This window comes from Cupressus sempervirens, chromosome 5 (assembly GCF_028749045.1).
Source record: "Cupressus sempervirens isolate cs-2001-9-10 chromosome 5, ASM2874904v1, whole genome shotgun sequence".
In the NCBI taxonomy this organism is placed as follows: Eukaryota; Viridiplantae; Streptophyta; class Pinopsida; order Cupressales; family Cupressaceae; genus Cupressus; species Cupressus sempervirens.
In genome coordinates, this window is record NC_143122.1 from 543,415,476 (window position 1) to 543,440,247 (window position 24,772).

A 24,772-nucleotide genomic window follows, 5' to 3' on the forward strand; every position below is an offset into this window, starting at 1 on the left:
TTTGTAAATAGAAAAAGGACTTTATGTGTGCACATTGAGTGGGCTAGAGGAATGGGGTCTTTTATTTAATAGAAAAGGGACATGTTCTTTTCATCAAATATGGACTTAGGATAATATAGTCAAACTATAGGTTACAATCAAATAAATTGATTTTAGCAATTTGGCCTAGGCAAATAATTAATTAATTTAGCCAAAATATTGAGAAAGGGGCTAATAGTCTAGATGACCATTTTTAGGTGATTATAGACATATACATCTATTTCTCACCCATTATCATTTTTTCCTAAGTACATGTAAAACAAATTAATTTTTAACAAAGGAGCATCCACATATTCATTATTGCTTTGGAGTAAATCAACCAACAATGATGATTTTGGTAACATTTGAGTTAAGTTACAAAAGTTCACAAGGAACAACACTTTGTAAAGGTTTTGCAAATGATACCCAAGCTAAATGGGCTTAACCTTGAAGGAAAACTCCATGGTTAAGTGTGCTTAAGTTGGAATTGTACTAAGATGAGTAACCTTCCATGAATACCCAATTGCCTAGACACAATTCCATTAATTCCCATGAGAGATGGGTTCTTGCAAGCCATTACTCATGAAACATGGGTTAATGAGATTGACTCAAAAAAACATTCGAGATATTTGTTGATTTTGTTGTTTTGTTTGTGTTCTCTTATTGAGCTTTTTATGGAGATTTTTCTTTAGTTTGAAATAGAATTTGTGTGCATTTGTTATTCCATCTTGCTTTCAAATTGAATATGCCTTGAATGTAACATACTCAAAATTCTGTAAGTCAATCATAAGTAACATGGGATAAATCTTGTAGTGCGATATTGAGCTTCAAGGTGTACTTTAACCTCATAGAAGTTGTTCAATTACGAAGGTCAAGTTCTCCTTCCTCAAGTTACTCGCTAGGCTGACTCCATGACATTAAGAAGACAACAAACTCAAGCATGCAATGATTTATATGTAGTATTGATGCAAATGCTTTTTTTTAGCTCAAAGTAAATAATTCATATAATGTATGCTCATCATGATGTGGTTATTACTTGATGTTCTAATACATGTTTAAATGCAACATGGATGCCTTTAAATACGAATACATAATGGATAATATCACAAATATGCATCAAGTTTGCTCCTAATAGATACTATAAATGGAAGGAGTGATCAACTTAAATATCTTTAAAACTTTGAATTCAAGTCAATCTCATGCAACATGGAATTAAATCATTGTGTTGTGAGATTTACCTAAGCTAAAAAAAAAAAGGAAACTTCACGATCTAGAACAAATATTTGGAAACAATATATGTTCTTAGTACAAATGTAAGAAAGTAGTAAATTTTAAAAAAAAGACCAAAATTGCTTGAATTGAACACTTGATTTTATTTTGATAGGTGATTAAAAGAATGGATAAATATAAATTTTATTACTATTATTGCTTTAGAAATGTATTATTGTACTCTCAAGCACGCATTCAAATTTATTCGATGGAAATCAAGTGAAGAGAACAATGTCTCTGACTATCAAACTTCCAAACTCTAGAGAAGGAGAGATAAGTTAACCAAAACTTTGTAGCTAGATTAGTTCTGCTCTTGCCTTGGGGGGTGATTGTGTAGGTCCCATAGGCTACTTTAGCCTGAGTGAATGTAATTAAAATCTATCATATCATATCATGTGAAAAAAGATTAATTTCAAAACTAAAACCCACACAAAGAAATTAAGAAGACATTGGCAGCATTTGAGAAAGACTTACCATCCGTCCACAACAAATAAAAAAGAAATGTGTGGATTGGGCGAGCTCATCTCGGTTGCAAAACAATAAGCAGGTCAAGCTCATCCCTGAGCTTTGGAAATCATTTCAAATGGCTCAATCTATGCACTGCATGCATCTAACTCTCTCGCTCAGCTGCTCTACAATGCAGCATTGCAGAATCCCTTGCAAGAAATCATGGGTGGCAAACAGCTCATCTAACAAGAAATCTGGCCTGACTTCATTTGGAGAACGCTTGCTTGATTACATGGAAGGTAGATGTCGTTTCATTCTTTCCTCCACCTATTTTTGTTCTAATTTCCCAAGTTAGGATATCTTCCTTCGAATCAATATATGATAGTATGAGACCAATTTCAGATTCCCATTGCTAATCCGTACACTTATATTAGTTTTGAAATTTGCTTGTACGAAGCTTCAAAGTATGTAGAAAAAATAACTACAGTTAAAAGTTTTCTTTTGTTGCACACACAGTTGCTTTTTCTCCCACTCCCTCTAATTAATTAATTTATAGTCTCGATGCCCAAAGGACTTGAAAAAATGATCTCTTATAATCACAGAATATATGTCTTGCCTGTCACTATGGGTTTTGTTTATTCTCCATAAAGTTTGGGCGAGGGACATCAGGATATTTTTCTGGGATAGCTAGGATGGGAGACCTTTTTTAAGGAATGACAAAGGACAGCAACGAAGAATTATTGGAAATCTTAATTATTTGAGGACAATGTTTTTGTAAAGAGGAGGACAATGTAGTGTGCATATGGTTACGAGTGGTCGATTTGTGGCTGCCTTAACCTTTAAGCGAGTCGTATTATCAGCATTAAATTATTCTTTAGTCAGGTATAGTGTTTTATTAGGCATAAAGAGGGTATATATAAGAGGTGCAGTATATTATTTTGTCTTATTGAGTGTTGATTTCTTATTAAAAATTATATGAGGCATCCTCCCCTGAAATAAGTATTACACAAGCAATTGGTAAATTATTGATTGTTGTATTAACAAATGATCAAAGGGATCATTATAAACAATTTTACAAATGTACAAAATAGAAAGTTTCTAATAAGAAAATGAAAAAAGACTGTAGAAACGATCCTATCTATCTAAATGACGTTTTATACAAAAAGATGACCATTAAAGTGATAAAATATTAATATTTTAATATCCAAAGCAAGGTGAAAATTCTCCGCAAAGCATCTGATTCCATATATTTCACTCTAATAATTCTAGCCCAAAGGGCTGCTGGGCTTTCATATAAATTCCATGTCAGCTTTGCCTCCAAGTTGATATTCCTCTCTAGAAGGTTATGGACTCCCACTCCACTGTGGGATCTTGGCATACAAAATTTTTCCCATGAGACGAGCACGATCTTTCTCTTATTATCTAGATTTCCCTTCCAAATAAATTCCTGAAGACACTTTTTAATTGAATCCAATACTCCTTTAGGAGCTAAGAGGACCGATATTACAAAACTTGGGATAGAGCTGGAAACTGATTTTACCAAAAGAACCCTATCTGCTAGTGATAGCTATCTACCCTTCCAGGATGCAACTCAATCTCTGATATTTGATTTTATTATCATTATTTATTTAATAATAATGTTTTATATAATTGTTATTAAAACTATATCTTAAAATGGGGACATGATAGTTATTGATGTGCCCATGCTTAAAGAGAGGAATAGCCACACTAGTTGCCCAATCCATCGAGAAACCATCTTGAATGACAGTGTTAAAGACTCCATTTATGTGAGGGGCAAGGAGATAAACTCCCCACTTATAAATTCAGCTTTAAACCCATCAATAGCACTTGCTCTACCATTTGGTAGCTTCTCTATTCCTAGTTTGATATCATCCACTAAGAAGTTCCATAGAAGTGTTCACAATGGAAAGAGAGTTCTTCTCACAAGTCTGCTCATAAAGAAACTTTGTGTGTTATAACCATTAAGCATCTGTAATACTATTTTCAACTTATTTTTTCCTTCACTGTAGTTCTTTGCAGAAGTCTTTGGGATTATGTTTGTCCAAAGATACTAACTCCGTCCATCTTGGATTTACATACTCCTTTTTTTTTTTTTGCTTCGATCAATTTTGCGTATTTCTTCTTGTCTTCGTTTTTTGGGATTTCCGTTTTATAGATCTCTTAGCTGCCTTGCAGCCTTCTTCATACCAGGGACTAGCTAGAAAAGTATTCGTAGGTCTCTTTCTATCCGAGCTTTCTTTCTACTACAAGATATTTTACATGTTTTCAACGCCTTATGTATAATAGGAATCGACAAGCTGCTATGTGCATGCTCAAATTCCTCATTGACCCTTCCAATAGCCAAGATACTATTTGTCTCAAGAAGTTTCCTGTTTAAGAACAACGCTAAATAATACCCTATTCTCCTAATTTATGAGGATTCTTCTTTTGTAAACAACTGTCTTTTCCCTGTGTAGGACATGTTTTGCAGATGACTTGGAACAATGTCCAACCTAATATATAAAGGCATGTGATTTGACTTCATCTCTATAGGACCTTCTCCAATGTCGAACTCTACACTCTAGATGTAAGACTTTGAGAGAAAATCACGTAATCCACCACATTGTCTGTTGTAAGTTTTTCAAGGGATACCTCCTAATGTTGGCCATCTTGTATGTTGTTGCATATAACCATGCCAATGAGACTACATAACCCCAATAATTCTGCCCCGGAATATGAAACACCGCCATTGCTATCTTGAGAAGCCCTCTTCCAATAATGATAGTCACTTTCTTCTATTTATAAAATGGTTATTCTCTCCTTTTTGTAATTGCTCAAATGTAAAGATAGATTGTTGGCTGTCCTTGCATTAATTTCTCTTGAAGTGCTGAGTTAAGGGATTTCTATTTCTAACGAAGCAAAGGGTCTTCATTGTCTAGGTTCCACCTCTTAGAGATTTTCAGAGCAAAATAACAAGCGACCAATTGGAAAATAGTTTCATTTTAGTATTATCTGCAGCCATATGTATTTTTTATTTGGATCTTCTTTTTCAATTTTAATAAATCCATACCAATTCTCCTTTATAAACATTGTGACTCTACTGCGCCCTTTACTTAAATCAAAATTGTTTTGTAACATTTGAAGTTCAGAACCATGCAACTGTCATGTTCTTGTGTTTCAACAAGAATAATAATATCCTTCTCCTTCGCTATAGGCCTCAACCCAGGACCTCTTCTCTATGGATAACCCCTACAGTTCCATCTTACTACATTTAAGTGATCCTGTGGGGCCCCTATTTCCTATTTCTTATTCGAGATATGCTCATTGATTTGAGTTTTCCCATTTTTCAGCCATGGCCAGTATCCCTAGCTTTTTGCTGTCTTTACTTTTTCCCACTTCTTCCTCTATTCTTCTTGTTGAGAAAAAATTAGATCTTCATCTAGATAGAATTGCGTTCCTCTAAGCAGCCCTCCATTTCTAAGGATAATATTTTCATCTTTTAATATTCTCAGGATAACTCTTATGTGTCTATCCCTTCCTCCATCCAACCTCTTACCTATCCCATTTTCTTGTTGAATGCTGCTTGTCCATTTCAGCTTATCTCTAAGAAAGTCCCTTGCTAGAATGTCAGTCCTTTTTTTTCTCCAAAGCCTTTCAACCCTTTGATGATATTTGCAGCCTTGCCTTGTTCGTCTTGTTCTTCCCTTATCTGAATTTTGAGTTGTTGTTCAATGATTCCCTTTTGTTTGTTTGCTGAACCATTTACCACCTATGACCTTGATTTGGCCTCTTCTATCCTTTTTTTAATTGCGATTCTTTAAATTCTATGTTTTCTAAGGCTGATTGAATTTCCTTCAAATGTGTGGTGTCGACTTCTTTTACCGTTTGTTTTCCTTTACTCATTATTCTTAATTGTTCCAATTCCTGTCTTGTGTTCTCAAGTTCATGCTGTCCTATATCCATTTTGATCTGCATGTTCGAGATTTGCTCTTTAAGATTCTTGTTTTCTCTTTCTACTTTGCTTGTGTATTCTACAGTGAAACACGGGGACGCGTCCCCCCTGCCAAAACTAGGCTGCACCCGAGATGGGGACGCACTCAAGACAGGGGGACACCGTCTTGGTGTCGCGGGCGGCGCCACTCGGAGTGCCACCTCCACCGGAGACGGCGAGACGTCCCCGAGTCCCCTGTTGATGCGGGGGGGGGGGGGGGGGGTGCGACTGCGTCCCCTTTGGGTGCGGGGGGATGCTTGGATGTCTCCCCCATCAACAAGATGGAGCAAATTAAAAAATATAAAAAAAATGCATTTTTTTTTTGTTTCTATTTTTGTTATAATGGGATGTGGGCCCCATTCCTTCCTCCTTTGCTCAAAAGTCTTCTATTCTTCATTTTTTTTCACATTTGCATTTCTCATTGTTTGCAACAAGAAGAAGAAGAAGAGTGAAGAGCTGAGATAAGGGTTTGTGCAAGAGTGAAGAAAGTGTTTGCAAGTGAACAAAGAGAGCCCGGGAGCAAAAAGAAGAAGAAGGGGAAAGTTTAGCATCTTGTTGAAGGAGTTTTTAAAGAAAAAGGTAGGTTTTTAAACTTGTTTTTCTGATTTTCAAATGTATGTTTATAAATTATTGTTCAATGTTTTTAGTTCTAAATGTGTATTGTTTCATTTTGTTATAGTTATCATTCATTCATTGAATCATTTATAAATAATAGATTAAGATTCTTGATGTTTCATTTTGCAAATTCTTGTTATTTAGTTTCAAAATTTAGAAAGTTTAAAGTAGGGCATAGGCTGAAAGTTTGTTTATTGATTTTTTTTGTTTATTTTGTCAAATGCAATGTCAAAATGAGCTCCCACATTGATTCTCATAGTGATGATGAGATGGAAATTTATTTAGATAGTGGCAATGAATCAGAATGTGAACTTGAGCTTGAGGTTGGCGTTGAGCATGATGATGACACCGTTGAGAGGGCTGAGCATGAGAGTAACATTGGGGCTGGGCCAAATCAGCAAGGGCTCCAAACTAGTTCCACTTCCATGGGTAGTGCATCTCAACTATCTGATACTCCATCTATTGATTGCCCCTCCCCACATTTGGCACAGTAGGCTAGGGGTAAGTTTGATCCAAAATCTCCTCTAAAACAATTTGCCACTAGAATAACAAGCAGATCAACATCAGGTGGCACAAGAAGGTGGAGATGCAATCTTTGTGCTGATGAATGGTATGGTAGCATCACTAGAGTGAATGCACACCACCTCTTTTGGATAGGTAAAGGTGTTGGACCATGCAAGTTTTTGAGTGAACCCAAAAACATGCACTTGAGGATTGAATTCAACAAGGTTTGGGGAGTTCCAAAGGACTTGGGCATTCCAGTGCTTACTCCTTGGTAGGCAGTAGGTTTAGACTATACAATAGGTGCATGAGCAACAAATATAGGGGCAGCAACACTGACATGTCTTCTTCTAGACTATAGTATAGAGCTTCAACTATTGCATTGCTAGGGGTAGCCTTCACACCTTGCTCTACTTATAGCTCTATGGGTGTAGCAACAACCCAGTTGAGCAAGGGGAAACGCAGGGCATAGTCTAGTGACAACAACCCCATAGCAGATTTATTTGCAGCCTAGACGAGAGAGAAGTTAGATGCATGCATTGGGAGAATGTTATTTGCCAATGAGATTCCATTTCATATTGCTCGGTCTCCTTATTTTAAGAAGGCATTTCAGAATGTAGCGAAGGTGAGGTTACCATCATATGTGCCACCGGGTGAGCACAAATTGAGGACTAAAATCTTGGATGATGAGTATTCCAAGATTAGTGAGTCCATGGAGAGCATGAGGGCTGTTTGGGAGGATTCAAGGTGTAGCATTATCATAGATGGGTGGACAGACATTAGACACCATCCACTCATCAATGTCATAGTCAAATGCACAGAGGGCCCATTTTTTCTTAGGGCGGTTGATTGTTCAAGGCATCAAAAGGATGCTGATTTTCAGTTTTAGATTCTTCGGGAAGCTATTGAGGAGATTGGGTCACAAAATGTGGTCCAACTAGTCACAGATGCAACTCATGTGGGCAGAGCTGTAGGGAGGCTTGTTAAGGCCACATATCATCATATTTGATGGACTCCTTGTTGTGTGCATGCTATGAATAATGCTCTAAAGGACATGGGGAAGATTACCTAGATAGAGGAAGTGATGAGTGATTCTAAATATGTGCAGATGTATATTTGCAACCACCACACCTCACATGCATTATTTAGGAGCTCCACCAAGAAGGATTTCCTAAAGCCAATTGAGACACGGTATGCATCCTATTTCATTCTATTGGAGAGAATGCTTGAGTTGCAGGAGCCACTGCAACTAATGGTTATGACGAATGAATGCAATAGGTGGGATGGGTCTGGGTCAGAGCAGAGGATGAGGGTGAGCAAAATAATTAAGAGTGCCGTATTTTGGAGCGATGCAAAATACATTGTCTCTATCATTAGGCCGGTCTTTGAGGTGATTAGGTATGGAGATGGGGATGCACCTACACTTGGAGAGGTGTACGAGTGCATTGATTCTATGTTTGGGAAGATGAGGGCAGTTGTGCGAGAGAAGGACCCCACATTAGCCTTCTACAATGATCACATTCGGCCTATTATTTAGTGTAGATGGGACAACCTTAACACACCCTTACACATGGCTGCATATGCATTGAATCCGAAGTGGTATATGACTAGGCTTGGTAGAGTTGTACACTTCACGATGATGAGGTGGTTTATATTATTATATAACACTACTTATTTTAATCATCTTTATGTCTTAGACTCTTATCATTTTATAAATCATTTATATCACTAGCGTCTTGATTCTTCTATTTGCTAATAATTTGTACTTTTAAAATTTTTTCAGGTGAAGGAAGGGTTCTTCAAGTGCATAGATAGGATGTATGACCCTGAGACAATAGCTAAGGTTCGCTTCAGTGTAATGGGACTCTGCGAGTCTGACCAGGACTTTGCGAGTCCGAGGTAGAGTCCCACTTTCCTAGGAAATTGGCCTCTAGACTCGGACTCGGCCAAGTCCTGGTAGAGTCTACATGGACTCGTCGAGTCTAGGGACTCGCTAGATTCGCTGAGTCTTGAGCCCAGGACTTTCATCGGCAAGAAAGACAAAGTGCAAAAAACATAAAAAAAACATTGACTTAAGTTGCATTTTTTTGGTTGTTATAAATCTAATTGACCTAAAAAGGTCAGTCCACCATTTGCTTATGCTTGTGATAGAGAGGAAAGAGTTAGAGAAGAATATTAGGGTTTTGATAGAGAAATTGACAAACCGGTTGGCTCTCCTGTTTGTAGCTTGCACTTAAGCATTGAGAGGAGCTTAAAAAAGCATTTGGAGGAGGCTTCTACAAACTTACTTGCATTCCATTGTTTGACAGTTGACTTTGTGCAAATTTGAAGAGGTAAGCAACAAGCTGCATTTCTTTGTGTTGTTTTGTAATATGTTTTACATTCATATTTTTTACTTCCCATTTTGTTTACATTTGTTGAGTCTCTACTTCTACTATCTACTATTTAGAATCTAGATTTATTCTAATTTATGTTGATGACAAAGTAAGAAGGCCCTAAAGTTTAAAAATCTGATTTGATCCTAACTTTTTTCTATTTATAATATATTCGTATTGCAGCAACAAACACATTGACATAATGCCTCAGGGTGAGCCTTCTGAAAGTGGAACTAGGCCTGCATTTAACCCTAATGTAGACCCAAGTGCAATAGCAAGGGTTAGGGCTTGGAAACATGCCATCCCGGGGCACAAAAAAGGAGTTGTTACATGTTGGCATTGTGGTGTAGTATATGATGAGGGAGGAATAAATAGATTGAAGTATCACCTAGCACATATACTTAGGCGTGATGCTAAAAAATGCAAAGATGTAGCCCAAGATGTTATGCGACACATGCAAACTCTTCTAGAGGAAAAAATGGAGAAAAAAGAATTGAAAAAGAAGCAACAAGAAGAAATGGCACAACTAGCCCAACAGGGATCTTCTAGTTTTCGCTCTCCATTATCCCCTACTCCACCTACGGATGCCATTGCTTCTACTAGTGTGACCATTGGGCTTCGCATTTGTAAGCAAAGATCGACACTTGATTCCATGTTTGTTCTACACACGGCTCCAGGTGCACAACCATTGCTTGAGAGCATGGGTTGGAACAAGGAGAAGTGTGATTATGCAAAATTGGCACTTGGAGACTTCTTCATCTACAACATTTCATTCAATGTAGCAAGGTACTTATTTATTTAAATTTAAATTTATGTCTTACTTCTCTTGCTTTCAAGTTTCAAGTTTCAACTTTCAAGAGAATAATATGCTTATTTTGTTTATTTTAATTTGTATTTTATTTTCAAATTTATTTATAATCTACTAATTTGTTTAACTTTAAATTTTATTTAATTTGTTTTAGGTCCCCTTATTGGCAAATTGCAATCGATACTGTTATTGTTTGTGGTCCGAGGTTCGAAGCCCCTAATGCTGACGAGCTAGGAGGCCCTATTTTGACCCAAAGGGTGGCTGATGTAGAAGGTGCAATCAAGGAGCAGCGTGAGGTGTGGAAGACGAAGGGTTGCACCATCATGACTGATGGTTGGATTGATAGGAGTAGAACACTCCTCAACTTTCTTGTCTCCTCATTAAGTAATTGTACTTAGAGTTTTAGACATTAAAAATTTAGAAGTAGAACTTGTACTTAAGTGATTAAGTTTATAAATTATGAATTTATAAATTATGATTCATCATTAATCATTATACTAATTTGTTTCTTTTTCTTCAGGTTCCACAGTTTTTTTGAAATCAATTGATGCCTCAAGATAAACAAAGAATGCTGAATATCTTTGTAAGGTAATGGATGAAGTGATAAAAGATGTGGGTGAGGAGAATGTGGTGCAGATAGTTACGAATAATTTGCTTCAGGAAAGCTTCTTATGGAAAGACACCCTCACATATTTTGGACCCCTTGTGCTGCTCACTGCATTGACCTCATGTTAGAGGATCTTGGTAAACTCCCTTGGATAAAAACAACTATAGAGCAAGGAAGTAGTGTATACAAATTCATATATAATCATACGTGAGTCCTCAACCTCATGAGAAAATACAATGAGCAAAAAGAGTTGTCTCGTTCAGGGGTCACTAGATTTGCAACCAATTTTTTCACATTGAAATTTTTGCTTGATTCAAAGGGAGGTTTGAGATGCATGTTTGTTAGTGAGGAGTGAATTGCATCATTATATGCAAAGACCACTACAGGGATTGATGCAGCTGATCACGTTTTTGATGAGGCTTAGTTTTGGACACCAATTGCTGATATTGTGACAGTAATTTTTCTTTTTGTCCTCATTTCAACTTTATTTTGTTTATGAAATTATGTTATAAATTATTGTTCATTTTAAAAAAAAAAAACTTAAAGCTGATTATTTCTCTTCCAACTTTAATAATGATTGCAGTTCGTAAAGCCGCTTATTGTCCTCCTACGAATTGCTGATGGAGAGAAGCCCTCAATGGGCTACAATTATGAGGGCATGGATAGGGTGAAGGAGGCCATTCACTTTTTTTTTGTAGGGAATCGAGATAGGTATGGGCATATATGAGATATCATTAATAGATGTTGGCGCAATCTACTTCATAGGCCTATACATGCAGCGACCTACTTCCTTAATCCAACATACCAATTTAGCCCACATTTCAAGGTTGATGATGAGGTGTGGAGCAGCCTCTATGATGTTGTAGAGAGAATGTCACCTGATTCAAGAGTTGGAAAAATTGTAGTGCGTGAGATTGAGTTGTTTAAGAAAGCTTAAGGGGACTTATTTGCATGAGAGTTTTGTAAGAAAAATACAACAAAATTGATGCCTGATAAAAATCTTTGATTCTACATCCTAATTTCTAATTCTATTACCATTTTAATTTGATAAAGTCAAAGTTGTTAATATGATTCAAAATTTTCTTGTTTCAGATGCATGGTGGGAGATGTTTGGCACTAAGGTGCCAAATTTACAGAGGATTGCGATTCGCATCTTGAGCCAGCCATCTAGTGCATCAGGATGCGAATGTAATTAGAGTCTATTTGAGCACACACACTTGAAGAAGCGCAATAGGTTGGCAATGAAAAAATTGAATGGTCTTGTCTTTGTTCACTACAACCTTTGCTTTCGCCATAGACAGATCCTGGGCATTGATACATCACCGATTGTATTAGAGAAGGTTGATCCACATGCAAAGTGGAACACAGAGATTGCTGATCCTGTCTTCAGTGATGAAGATGTGGAGTGGGTAGATCAGGTGGATCGAGAGGCTGAGGCAGTAGCGATGGTAGTCGAGGAGGCTAGAGTGCGAGAAGACAGAGTGTAGGACCCTGAGGCTAGGAGTCATGGATCCCAGTCTGATGATGAGGATTATGTGGGTGAGGATGAGGATGAGGATGAGGTTCAGCCTCAGGTACAGGGAGAGAGGATGGCTCTACAACCTTCTATGACTTATCTTAGGCGTACTTGTAGGAGGACATAGAATACTACGAGCCTTAGTCTTTTAGTTTTTATTTTGATAAATGTTTTGAACTTTTGATACCATAGATTTTGCAATCCATGAATATTGTAGAAATTTGAGTCTTTGACATTGCAGTGACATTATTTTTATTACTTTATAATATTATACTTTATAGTTTATATTGTGTTATTCAGTTTTTTTCTTTCAAAAATTCGCTTTCATACTTATGTGATCTATGCAAAATTGTGTATGTGTATTAAGTAGCTTCTATTTATCTCAATTATCGTGTATTTGATGTTAATTGACTGAAAGATGCATGAAACAATTTTAAAATCCTTAAAAATCTTCGAATTTCATGGGTTTTTCAATTTTCCGAGTCCTTGCCAAGTCGGGTTGCCGAGTCCGAGTCCGAGTCGGATTTTGACTTTTCGAGTCAGAGGCGAGTCTGAGTCCCGTAACTATGGTTCGCACTGAGTGGACCGAATTTGCTACTCTTAGGGGTTACAATCAAGTGACAAAGGCAAATATCAAGACTATGGCACAAGAGGATCCCATTTTGTGGTTGTCAGCTCATGGACCAAAATCTACAACCACCACACTAACTATTCGTTTGCTGTCCCAGGTACTTAGTTCCTCAACTTGAACCTATTTAAGTTTTCACTTCTCAAGTTTTCAATGATCATTGTTCAACTTCTAATTCCCAAGTCTCACATTGACCAATTGTTTTTCATCTTAGGTTTCTAGTTCCTCAGCTTCTGAGAGGAATTGGTCTACATATAGCTTCATCCACTCTCTTAAGAGAAATAGACTTACCTCTCAGAGAGCGGAGAAGCTAGTGGCTCTACACAGTGTGTTGCGCATCGATGATCGCAAGACGTGTGTACAAGGAGAGCCCAACATTAGGATGGGATGTAGAGCCTGAGGATTCATCGCAGATTGATGAGGAAGAGGATGCTTTAGATCCAGCTACAGGGCTAGTTGGTGTTCCCTTTTCAGCTCTTGATCTTGGAGACACCGATCGTTCTAGTGGCGATGAGTTTCAACTTCTAGGGGATGATCATTGATCATTCATTTGGCATTTTGATTCAAACTCTTGGAGACTTGTAGTTTTTGTTTGCATTATATACTTATTTTGATATCATGATTCATGGCACATGATACTTATTGTAATCATCTTTATGTCATGACTCATGTGATCATTGATTAGATAGTAGATACTCATATTATTGATCTGATATATATTATAAATTTAAAATTATATAATTTGATACTCTTTCATTTTCGGATGTTCAATGTTCATTGTTTGATCATGAATCATGATGGTCCAGTTCAAAACTTCAATGCAATGTTCAATGTTTAAGTTTTTTACATCTTTATATCTTATATTGTAGTACATCTTTTCATAACTAGCATTTTAAGTACCATATGTATAGTATATACATCCTTGCTCCCCCCGCCACCCCGCCGTCCCCAAATCAAGGCCCCTCTATCCCCCCGTCTTGGAAACTTATGCCCCCATACCCCTGTCTCGTAGGGTGGTGTAACTATGGTATTCTATCACTTCATACACTTTGTTCTACTCTTCCCAATTCCTTGTTTTGAGAGTTTCATCCTTTTTTCAAAATCCATGAGCTCTTCCATTTATGGCTTTGAAGACCACCTAAGTCACAAGGCTCATATTCAAATTCGAGTTCGTAAATCATAAAATTCGATGAAATTCGGCAAGGGTAAAAATTTGGAAAAAGATCAACATTAAATTTACATTATATAAATTTATTAATTTTTAAATATAAGTAATATATCCACAAAAAATGTCAAAATAGTTTGACATTGCTAAATAATTAAACTGAATAACTCAATATTATTTTAAAATAAAATCATATTTTATTAAATATCATAAATTTGGATGAAGTTCAAAAAGGTAAAAATTCGCTGAAATTTGGTGTATCTAGATACTTAGAAGACCCCAATAGTGGTGTTGTAGTTGAGATAGAAAATTTATTATTGTCTTGTTTATCTTCACTGCTGTCCCCTTGGTTCGCCGTGCCTATTTCTGGCTGATTTTCAGATTCGATTTGGGATTATTTTTGGTTTCAACTTGTTCTTATAGTCCTTTTTCCTTTTCTTTCTGTGTTGTTTGCCTCACATTAGATTGGTAGTTCTTGTCAGAGATTCCATTAATTCTAGATAAAGTCATTGCGAAACATTTTTATTCATTTGCCTAAACTTTTGGTTCTATCTATGCCTTAGAATACCTTTGTAGTGCTTCACACTAACCATTATTAACCTTTCACCTGTGTTTGCCTGCTTGTTTGAGAAAATCGGTTGTAAGAGAATTCCAAGTCCTTGTTAAACTTTCTAGTGTTAAATATCAAGCTGCCGAAGGCCCACTTATAGCCTATCTCCAACCCTTGTGCAAAAAGTTAACCATTGGGCTCATCAACTTGGTTTGAAGATTCCAGTAGAGTCCTACTCCATCACCTACATTCAAATGGAAGAAAATTGCTTCTAGTTGGTATATGGGACCTCTTTATATTGGGTCCATGGCAAACCATCATTAGGTGCCTGACTCATTAGGGCTAGGCATCATCAAGTGCTGATTTATTCCAGTTTTGCCCCAATATTTTTTAGTTGTCATCTGGTTTTCCAGTTATCCAGTGTTTAGTTTTCTAATTCTCCAATTTTTCTTTAATAAAGTGCTTTGGAAGATTGTGAAGAATAATAGAAAATAGGAGACAAAGGGAATAAGTTGGCACACCTCTCTGCTGTTTAGGCCTGCTCTATGCTCCAGGATTGTAGCAGAAACACTAATGTTGTTGCAGGTGAAACCGTCATAACTTTAAAATTCGCCACCTGTAAATTCCTTTTCAGGGAAAAGTGTTCCTAAAGAACCTTGGCAATTTTTGTCGCAATGCCTTCACTATTGCAGGCTCCGCTTTCACTGTTGTAGGTCCTGCAGTGCCCTCACTGTCACAGTGCTCGTGTGATCTCACAGTGCTCATTAATGCAAAGCTTGACAAGGTCAGTCAATACAATTTGATTTTGAGGGAAAAGTCCTTTCTATATCACACTAGGCCTTTGATAGATTCTATCTTCATAATCTAGCTTTGATTACTAGCAGTGAGATTCCTACCCTTTTCGCCATTCAAAGTTGGAGAACTTCAGGTTTGTTTTGAAATAAATTTGGCTTGTGGAGAAGGCAGTAGGGGAGTTTGTAGATTTGGCAATTAATTAAACCTTTTGATTTGCAAAAAAGACCAATATTTTGGTTTATGGTGATTGGTCGGGTAAGCACTGTTACTCGCCATGTATTGTGGGGTTCAGGGAAACAATGCAATATTTTTTTTGGGTCAACTTGTCAAGCATCTCCCTAGGTTGACTTGTCAAGCATTTCCCTAGTTTGACTCGTCAAGTATGTTTTATGGTTTACTTGTTAATCGAGATTGGTAAACTGCCTAAATGGCTTTAAAAAGCTGCGGTGTAATGTAAAATGTATCAGATTGTGATTTGCTTTTCACTTGATAATATGACTTGATTCTTGGTGGATGTAGCCCAAGATTGGGTGAACCATGTTAAAAATTTGTGTCTTTTGTTATATTTATGTGTGCTTTATTCCTTTGCATTATTGGTTATATATGCATGTAACTATTATTTATGTCTTCTAATCCGAACACAATACCTAGAGAGACAAACCGAGCATTTTAGTTCCTTCTAATCATACCATCCTATCTAGATCCTTTCCTGGGTTTCTCTTACTGGAATTTTCTTCTATTTCTGTTAAGAGTTCGAGAGAGTTAAAGAATGGTGACGATGAGACATAGCTCTCACATTTAAGTCTTTTTGATTGCTGGCTATTAAACTTTTTTATGGTAAGGATGGCAGTGCAATGGCAATTATCAATTTGTTCTATGTGAAAGGGGTCGGTGTTACAAGTCAGTTAAACTTTAGGCACAATCATGAATGAGGAGCCATTTGATGGGATTGATAGAGAGTTCAAATTAGATGAATGCCCATCAATAGTCAGAGGCATTGGGGGTCTAATCAAGGACCTTTCCTATTGCATAGATGTGTAAATCTTGGTTTCACTTGCTTTGGTTCCATGACAACTGTGTTAAGGCTTGATACTTGTCTTGGATAAGAGTTTGGTTCATACTTTTTTAATAGCTTTGTATTCTTGATGTTTCAAAACATTGGTTATGTAAATTGGTTTTTTATTAAGCCCAAAGCTTGGGGCATCCTCTATAAATTTTTATCTCAATATAAAATTTAAAATTGTGTGATCTAGTTGACTCAAACACTTTACACTTTGGGGTTGTCTTTGTAGTTGGTAGTGACTTACCTACTAGTATCTTCCAAATTACAGTTGCAGAGAGCATGTGTTCACGTCTTGTCTGTTATTGGGATTGACTGCGATTTGTTTGATTTTCATTTGACATAAGCTAACATCATAAGTCTGGTAGAGACTGCTTCAATTTATATTTTGAAAGATCCAAGGGTTAGATATTTAGGTATCCAATCTTTTTAATTAAGTGCTTGCAGAGTCCAGACAAGGGAACAATACATAAGTATACTTGTGAATTGTACTATGCTTCTGGTCATTACTTAGGAAGACGTTGTTCAGCACCCAATGCACAGGAGCTGACTTGTATCTAAAAGAGCCAACTTCCAGTCAGTAGTAGCAAATAAGATTAACATAAATTTGTTTAGATTTGAATATCTTGGGAGTTAAATTCTTGTGGAATGGAAAAAGTCACTTTTGTTTTTATGGAATTTCCTAGATATTATGTGTGTTCAATTTCAAGACTTGGTGTTGAGCTTGAGTTGGATTCATGATGCATTGGTCTGTTTGAGTAAACAACAATATTTCTTTGAGTTTTGGGCTATTGGGGATGGAAAGAATGGCTATGTCAAATACGAATATCTAAAAAATAAAAAAATAGGCTTGAAGTGAAAAGAAGCTAAATTTTGAAAAAATTACGCACATCCCATTGATGCGTAATCCAAATGAAAACCATGATAAAATAATATGTTTTCAAATCGTAGTTGATATAATATGCATTCCAATCATGTACTAGTTGAGTGAGCGTCGTTGATTTCAATTGGATCTGTTTTTGAATTCGTTGTTACCACTTGCTTTTATGATAAACTGGCTGATTTGTTTTTGTTTTGAATTTTAGGACTGACTTTAGCATTTCTTCTATTTGTATTTTGCAGTATTATGATCGTTCTTTTATGATAAACTGGCTGATTTGTTTTATTTTGAATTTTAGGACCGATTTTAGCATTTCTTCTGTTTGTATTTTATTGTATTATGACCGTGCAGAAATTCCTTGTTTCTTCATTTAACTTTATCAAAATTTCATGAATTATCTTTTGGTTGTAGGAGGGCCTAAGCTAAGGAAATGGTATGGTGCACCTGATCAGCTTCCAAGAGATCGAAATGTTGAAAACAAGGACTATAATAGCAGAGGTAAAAATTTCCATGAATGTTTTAATTTTTTCTATTCAATCACACCAAAAAAGTCTAAAATTTTGTTGGTAAAGGAAACATTTTTTTATGCTGAACAGAACCTAAGGAGGATGATATTCCTGAAATACGTGATGCTGTGCTAGTTACAGATGGTGACAGTGACATTGGTCAGGTAGAAAAAGATATAATGGTCTTAGATTAAAGAATTTTCGATGTTTATATATCCTGTTAATTGGAAAGCCAAGGTTTGGACATGTTCTAGAATAGTCTACAATTTAATGAGCACAATCTCACATATATGCATTCAATCATGCTTAGGAATAGTTGTGCTATATCAACTTGTTTTGCATTTTATTATACTGGTGGTTTAGTGACCAAAGAACTCATACTGCATGTTTTGTGGCTTATGATGCAGTTGGTGATTCTATCACTAATCATTAAGCGGGCTCGAATCAAGGCACTTGTTAAGGATTCAAAAAATGCCATTAGTTCTTTTGGTTCTTATATTGAGGTACTACTTACTACCTCATGCCGCAAAAAATATTTCTTTTGTTTGAAAGCTTCCTTATTCTCATTTGCTCACTTTCAGCTAAGTGGCTTCCTTTATTTTCTGTCCATATTACAAGACTTATAGTGCAAGTATCTGAATTTGATTGTGTGAGCACATTTTTTCTCATCAATGTTTCTAATCACACTCTGTGATCCATCATCAGGATGCAAGAGAACAATATCATTTTGCTTCTTTTGTTCGCTTGCATCCTGATGATGGATCAAGTAGTGTAAATCAAAACCTTGGTGAGAAAAAAATTGTTTGCACAATCTAATCCAGAAACTTGCACTGCATTCCTATGAATTGTGGAAATCAAATAGCTATGATTACAAGACTTGTTATTTCTATTCTCTTTGTAATTGACTTGTGACATAATTTATGTGGCAAGCCTATAGATGGAGATATAACAGATAAAGCATGTGTCAAGAGGGCTTTAAAGGGGGTTCGTGCCATCATATGCATTATTAAGGTAGATGAAGTTCCTCTGAAATTTTTCGGAGTCTAGAAATTAAGTTATATTATTCTAAATATTTGTTCAAATTTGAATATATGAAGGAAACTTTCTTTTGTAACATTCATGTCCTCAAGATATACATTGGCTAAAATAGTAATGATTTCATTACATATATATATCTTCCATTAGGTGCAGTAGTATTTAATTTGTAGTGAGAATCATCTAATGACATGTTTTAAACATGTCTTGAGTTTGTTTCTAGTTCTTATTGCCAATATGCCTTTCATTTTTTACATGCATGTGCATGGGCATAGAATATGATGTGTATTTACTATTTGCTAACGGCTTAATTGACAAAAATAAATTCCCCACAAAGTAATTTTGTTTACATTTAAGCTAATTAGTCAATTTACTAGAAAAAGGATCCAATTAATTCATAAGTGGGATCCAATTAATTTAAGCTAAGATCATAAGTGGGATCCAATTAATTCAAAATCTGAATTCAAGGACAACAAAAGAGGATGCCCATCCTATGTTACAGATTGACTCACCTCAATACTTGAAGATGGCAGCAAAGTATAAGAAAACACTAGCTTCCATAGCAATAATGCCAAGAGAATACAATGCGATCATGATGACCACAGTAGATGAAGACCATGCCTAAACCACTTCCAAAGACTTGAGTGTCCCTTGATGGTCATAACTGAAAAAGTATGAGCAATTTGGAACTCCAGTGAACTGATCTCTGCTATATAGTCCAAAACAATAATATAGTGCTAATGAAGAGCACACACAACCTTCTATTGTGCAAAAACAGCAAATAAGCTCGTCCACGTTGTAAATGATAGTGTGAGATGTGAGCACAAATATGCACAAGGGATGCTGTTGATTCCCAAGGTGACCTCATGGTGCGAGAAAAGGGCACACACACCCTTGGACACACAATTCAAGCAAACAAGTTGATACACCTTAAACAAAATGACAAATACATACTGGGGTAAGATTGCTTCTTTGTCAAATGGATCTACAACCCAGAGATTGGTAGTTGTGTGTTATCTGTAATTTCCCTTGTTAATGTTTTGCCCAAAAAAATGATCAACAGCAATAAGAAAAGTAGAATAAAGATGCACAAAATTATTGTGGAAAACCCTTTCACTTGAAGGGAAAAACCCAACCACACCAGAAAAATATCTCTTTTATTGATAACAAAAATGTTCAAGTACAATGCTTTCACTTGATACGTTGTGTATAACACACAAAGCAATCACATATATATAGAGTTGAGAGACCCTTCATATTACACTCGAAGGTCTCTTTAATTTTCAAATACAAGACTCTTCGTGTTTCCAAATGCATGACTCTTTGCACAACACATGTCTCTCCAAATAATATTATCTCAAATATTATCATAAATATATTCTCCAATTGTTGACACAATATTATCTTTATGGAAAAACCAGAGATAAAGATCTCTATCACAGTTACAATCTTCAACATTCCCTCTTAGCAAGAAAGAGATCTTTAGTATGGCAGTCACACATAGCTGCAACCAAAGATGTCAATGCTAAATTCTCATCACATAGGTTCTCATAGAACATGTTATCCCAGCATAGCATAATTCATCATAGTAGCATAAAATTAACATCATGGACTCAAACACAACTTCCACCATGCCGCATCGTAGAGGGTGGAAGGAGGGCTTTCACCTCAAACTCCTCCTTGAGAAGAATGAATTTCCACCATGTCTCATCGCGGAGGGTGGAACAAGGGCTTTCACCTTAGACGTCTCCTTGAGAAGAATGCATTTCCACCATGCCTCAACGCAAAGGGTGGATCCACCATACCTACTTGTAGAGGGTGGAACAAGGGATCTCACCTCGAACTTTTTCACAGAGAAGAATTCATTAACTAGGGATTGCACCTCAAATTTCTCTCATGAAGAAGAACTCATTAACAAGGGATTGCACCTCGAAGTTCTCTCACAGAGAAGAACTCATTAACATAATGTATAGAAATGACTGAGATCCTCTCTCAACAGGGACAACTTGATCACCACAATAAGATTGTTGATGTAACCTCCCTCCGAAGCTGAACATCTCCCTCTGAATATGTATCATTAAGGCAACATCCTCATCTCATTGATTCTTGTTGCACCTGGCAACCAAGAGAGAGATTAAAAACTCTTAAAATCAACTATAATAGAGATCAATGTTAAAAGCATACACTATTTTAAATAATATAACAAGAATTCAATATAGAATACTTATCACTTTTTGTGCGACAACCATAAAATGAGAACCAACAACTTAAACTAGCATCTTCCAAAATAATTAACACCAGAATAGCCTGTCATTTCTATTACATTCTCTTGCACGATGCCAAGTCAGCATATGTACGATACAGAACATATAATGTATGACACTTGAATCGGTATAATAGACCTCTTAGACTCATAGGTAATATAATACTCAAAACAAAATACAATCTCATTTGCAGATTGTTATGCTCGCAAAATACAATCATACAAAACTCAATCTAAATATAATCTTGAATGTTGTTATAAGAACAAATCTTTCACCTAATCAGGCTTGCTCTTATGCCACTTATCAATCCTTGCCGACTTTAGCAAAAGGAAAATCATTTGAAGTCAAGTGCAATTACAGAATATAACATTCTTCAAACATCTCACAGATATTGTATTCAATAAGATGGCTCATACACATTTGTTCACAGATCATATACAGAAAAATAATGTAGCAATGATGTACTTATTATAGAAAACTTATTCTCCAGACATGAGAATAATAAAACTTGCATTTACAACAGTCTCTGTAAAAATCTTTGTATGATCAATGCATCATGCACCACTAAAGAAAACAAAGCGCTCTACAATTGAGCCAAATGATCTCCTTTCATGGAATACAAAATCACACGATAAAGAACTGCAAACCATTAATAAATTGAATCACTGCCAAATACAAAAGAGACCAACTTAACATTTAAAGAATCGTCGGATGATGTAACATTAGTGCTACCCACATGGAATAGAAAGGAACTACGATGCTAGATCATCCTATACCTAACTTGAAGAAGCAACACATAAAATGAATGATGAACGATAATAAGGAACAACATAAAAACAAACAGATGGTGATAACATATATAACAATACACATATATTTTTTCATCAATTCTGACACAAAACCCTGATATGCCATCCAAAGTCTATTTTCCTTGTTACTGGCTCACACTATAAAGACTTTCCAAGAAATAAATTATCTCCACTGTGGAAATAAGGAGACAAGCATTTACAGTGATCAATAATCATGAACCGTCAACATACTATGTAAAGCATGACCATGAAGACAAATAATTCCACTCACAATGAATCCATGATACCATGTAACAGCATCAGGCCCAAGAGAAAGAATAAATTGGTTGGAGGTAATGACTAAAGAAGGAATGCTACATAAGGAGGCATAAAAAAATTATTCATAAGAAGAGCTAAAGCAGCCCAGCAAAATAGCACTGCAGACTTGGATACCATCAGACCAAGGAAGAGATAAACTCAATGTGACTTTGTCACTCAATAACAAAATACAATGAACAAAGAAAATCAAACAAAGATTTTTGAAATGCACGATCAGGAATGAAGATCTTTCTCGCAGCTTCTTAAAATTCAACATTCCTTTATTTGCTGTTATCTAAATTTGGCTCTAATACCATGTTAATGTTTTCCCCAGAAAATAATGATAACAATAAGAAAAGTAGAATAAAAAAACAAAAAAATACAAGGGATAATCTTGGAAAACTTTCCATTTGAAAGGAAAATCCAACCACACTAGAAAACTCTCTCTTTTATTGATAATAAAAATGTTCACGTACAATGCTTTCACTTAATATGCTGTGTATAACACACAAACACAAACACACACACACGCACACGCGTGCGCACGCGCATGCGCACACGCACACACGCATGCAAAGTCGAGAGACCCTTCATATTACACTCAAAGGCCTCTTAAATTTCCAAATACAAGACTCTTCATGTTTCTAAGCGCACAATTCTTCGCATGATACATGTCTCTCCGAATAATATTATCTCAAATATTATCATAAATATGTTCTCCAACTGTTGACACAGTATTATCTTTATGTCAAAATCAAAGATAAAGATATCTATCGTAGCTACAATCTTCAACATCCCCACTATGAGGATTAGCTTGGGATAAGTAGTACGTTCAAAATAAATGTCAAAATTAAACAATAACAAGTCTAATAATAGTATTCTTTTCTCTTAACCCTAACCTTAAAGACATCTCTAGATCGGGTTTCCTAACCCTTAGTTATTCCACTGTCTTCTCTGGAGTGCACCCCTTAAGGTTCTACGACAGGACATCCTTTATCCAAGGCCAATCATATATGCATATGTTGACATCATCAGAATATTCTAGCACATGTGGATTATACTAGTCATAGTTGTTGGTTCCCAAAACCACAGATTGAAATCCTATGAGTCTTGCCAACTTGATGCTAGGATTCCAATTGGTAAAGGGTCAACGTGACGAGATTATTTGATATGATCTGAATCCCTTGTGCTTCTAGCTCTGCAAAACCAAGGTGGGTGCACCTAATCCTGGGCAAAAAGCTAAAATCCAAGGATATTTATAGTAGATAAGTTAATTATGAATATATTGAAAGTCCTCCAAATTGGCAAGAAACTTGAAAACCTTCAACTGGTATAAGAAAAACAGAATGCGCTGAAACTATATTGATTTTTGCAACTTCAATGATAACTTCAGAATATAAATGCTTCAAACTTGTAGATTCTGAATTTTAGACAAAATAAATATACGAGTGTGAAAGTATTTGAGATGAAGTGTACTTGAATTATTGAGACAAATGAATATATTAATTTTCAAAGGAAAGATATGAGAAAATTGCCAGCATATAGATTATGAATAATGAGTAATGTAAAGACCAGTGTCAAAATTTAAAGGGCAATAGAGTCTGTATTACAAGTTTATAATGTACAACTTTAGAAAATTCTGCACACTTCAACTATAAACAATGAATGATCAAGATGTGCTAGATCAAATAAATATGCAAGTTCAAACTAGTCTAGATTTTGCTTTAACTTCTAAGGAGACAAACTAGATACAATATGGAAACAATTAAATAGTTCACTATATCTATGATAATTAAGCTTAAAATGCTATAAATGATCTAATCTACTTATCTGATATTAAATTATTACAGAATTTGAAAGATATAAGGACTAAAGTTTAAACTATATAACATTCAGACTCTAAAGCTTCATGCACATAAAATAAAATAAATAATCTTACTGATTATGCCAGAAACAAAAGTGCAAATGAAGACACTCTTTAATGACGATCAATCCACTGTAGTTCGAATCTAAGATCGCATATAAGAGATTTGCTCAATGATCCAATTTGCACAGGCTTTGTTCAGAATTTCAGTATTTGCCAAATGAAAGATAGTATAACAGGAGTGCTTATAAAATCCAAGTTTTTAAAATTTTAGGAATATATGTGCATTGTATGAATTATCTTTTTGCTTCCATATTTATAGAATTAGAAGGGTATTGAGTGCCTTTCAAAGCATCACAGCTCTTTCTTAACAAATAACTAATTTCAAAACTTTGATTTAATATGATCAACGGTTTTGTAACTCTTGTGTGTTATATTCTTAAATGTTGGCAATACTGAGTTTGAATGCGTAGAGACCCCTGAACTCCTACGCTCTGTATTTGCATAAGCGCCTCCTCCTTCAAACGTGTATACACTTGTGCCAAAAACAAAGAATCATTAGATACATAACATAGATACAAATTCCTTGTGTTTGATTTATCCCAATGCCCGACTCCTTCATTTCTTATACGACACAACACTAGTATCCGATATCTTACGCCGGTGATTGGTACTCAAATTTACTCCATATTTATCATGTTGAGGATCCATGCGTGTATGGATTAATTTCATCGCTCTACTCCTTTGCCTGTGGGCTTACACATAGACATGC

The 24,772-nt window shown here is 35.8% G+C and overlaps 1 protein-coding gene across 1 annotated transcript in view; it reads left to right on the forward strand.

The window, feature by feature from the left end:
- Positions 1 to 1,731: 1,731 nt before the first annotated feature.
- LOC149557089 (NAD(P)-binding Rossmann-fold superfamily protein) overlaps positions 1,732 to 24,772 on the forward strand; it is a 64,842-nt gene continuing 41,801 nt past the window's right edge. The window contains exons 1-5 of the mRNA XM_089831771.1: positions 1,732 to 2,033; positions 17,637 to 17,723; positions 17,822 to 17,895; positions 18,139 to 18,234; positions 18,662 to 18,742. Coding sequence (XP_089687897.1) covers positions 1,871 to 2,033; positions 17,637 to 17,723; positions 17,822 to 17,895; positions 18,139 to 18,234; positions 18,662 to 18,742 — 501 coding nt within the window. The 5' untranslated portion in view covers positions 1,732 to 1,870. The remainder of the gene's footprint in view (positions 2,034 to 17,636; positions 17,724 to 17,821; positions 17,896 to 18,138; positions 18,235 to 18,661; positions 18,743 to 24,772) is intronic.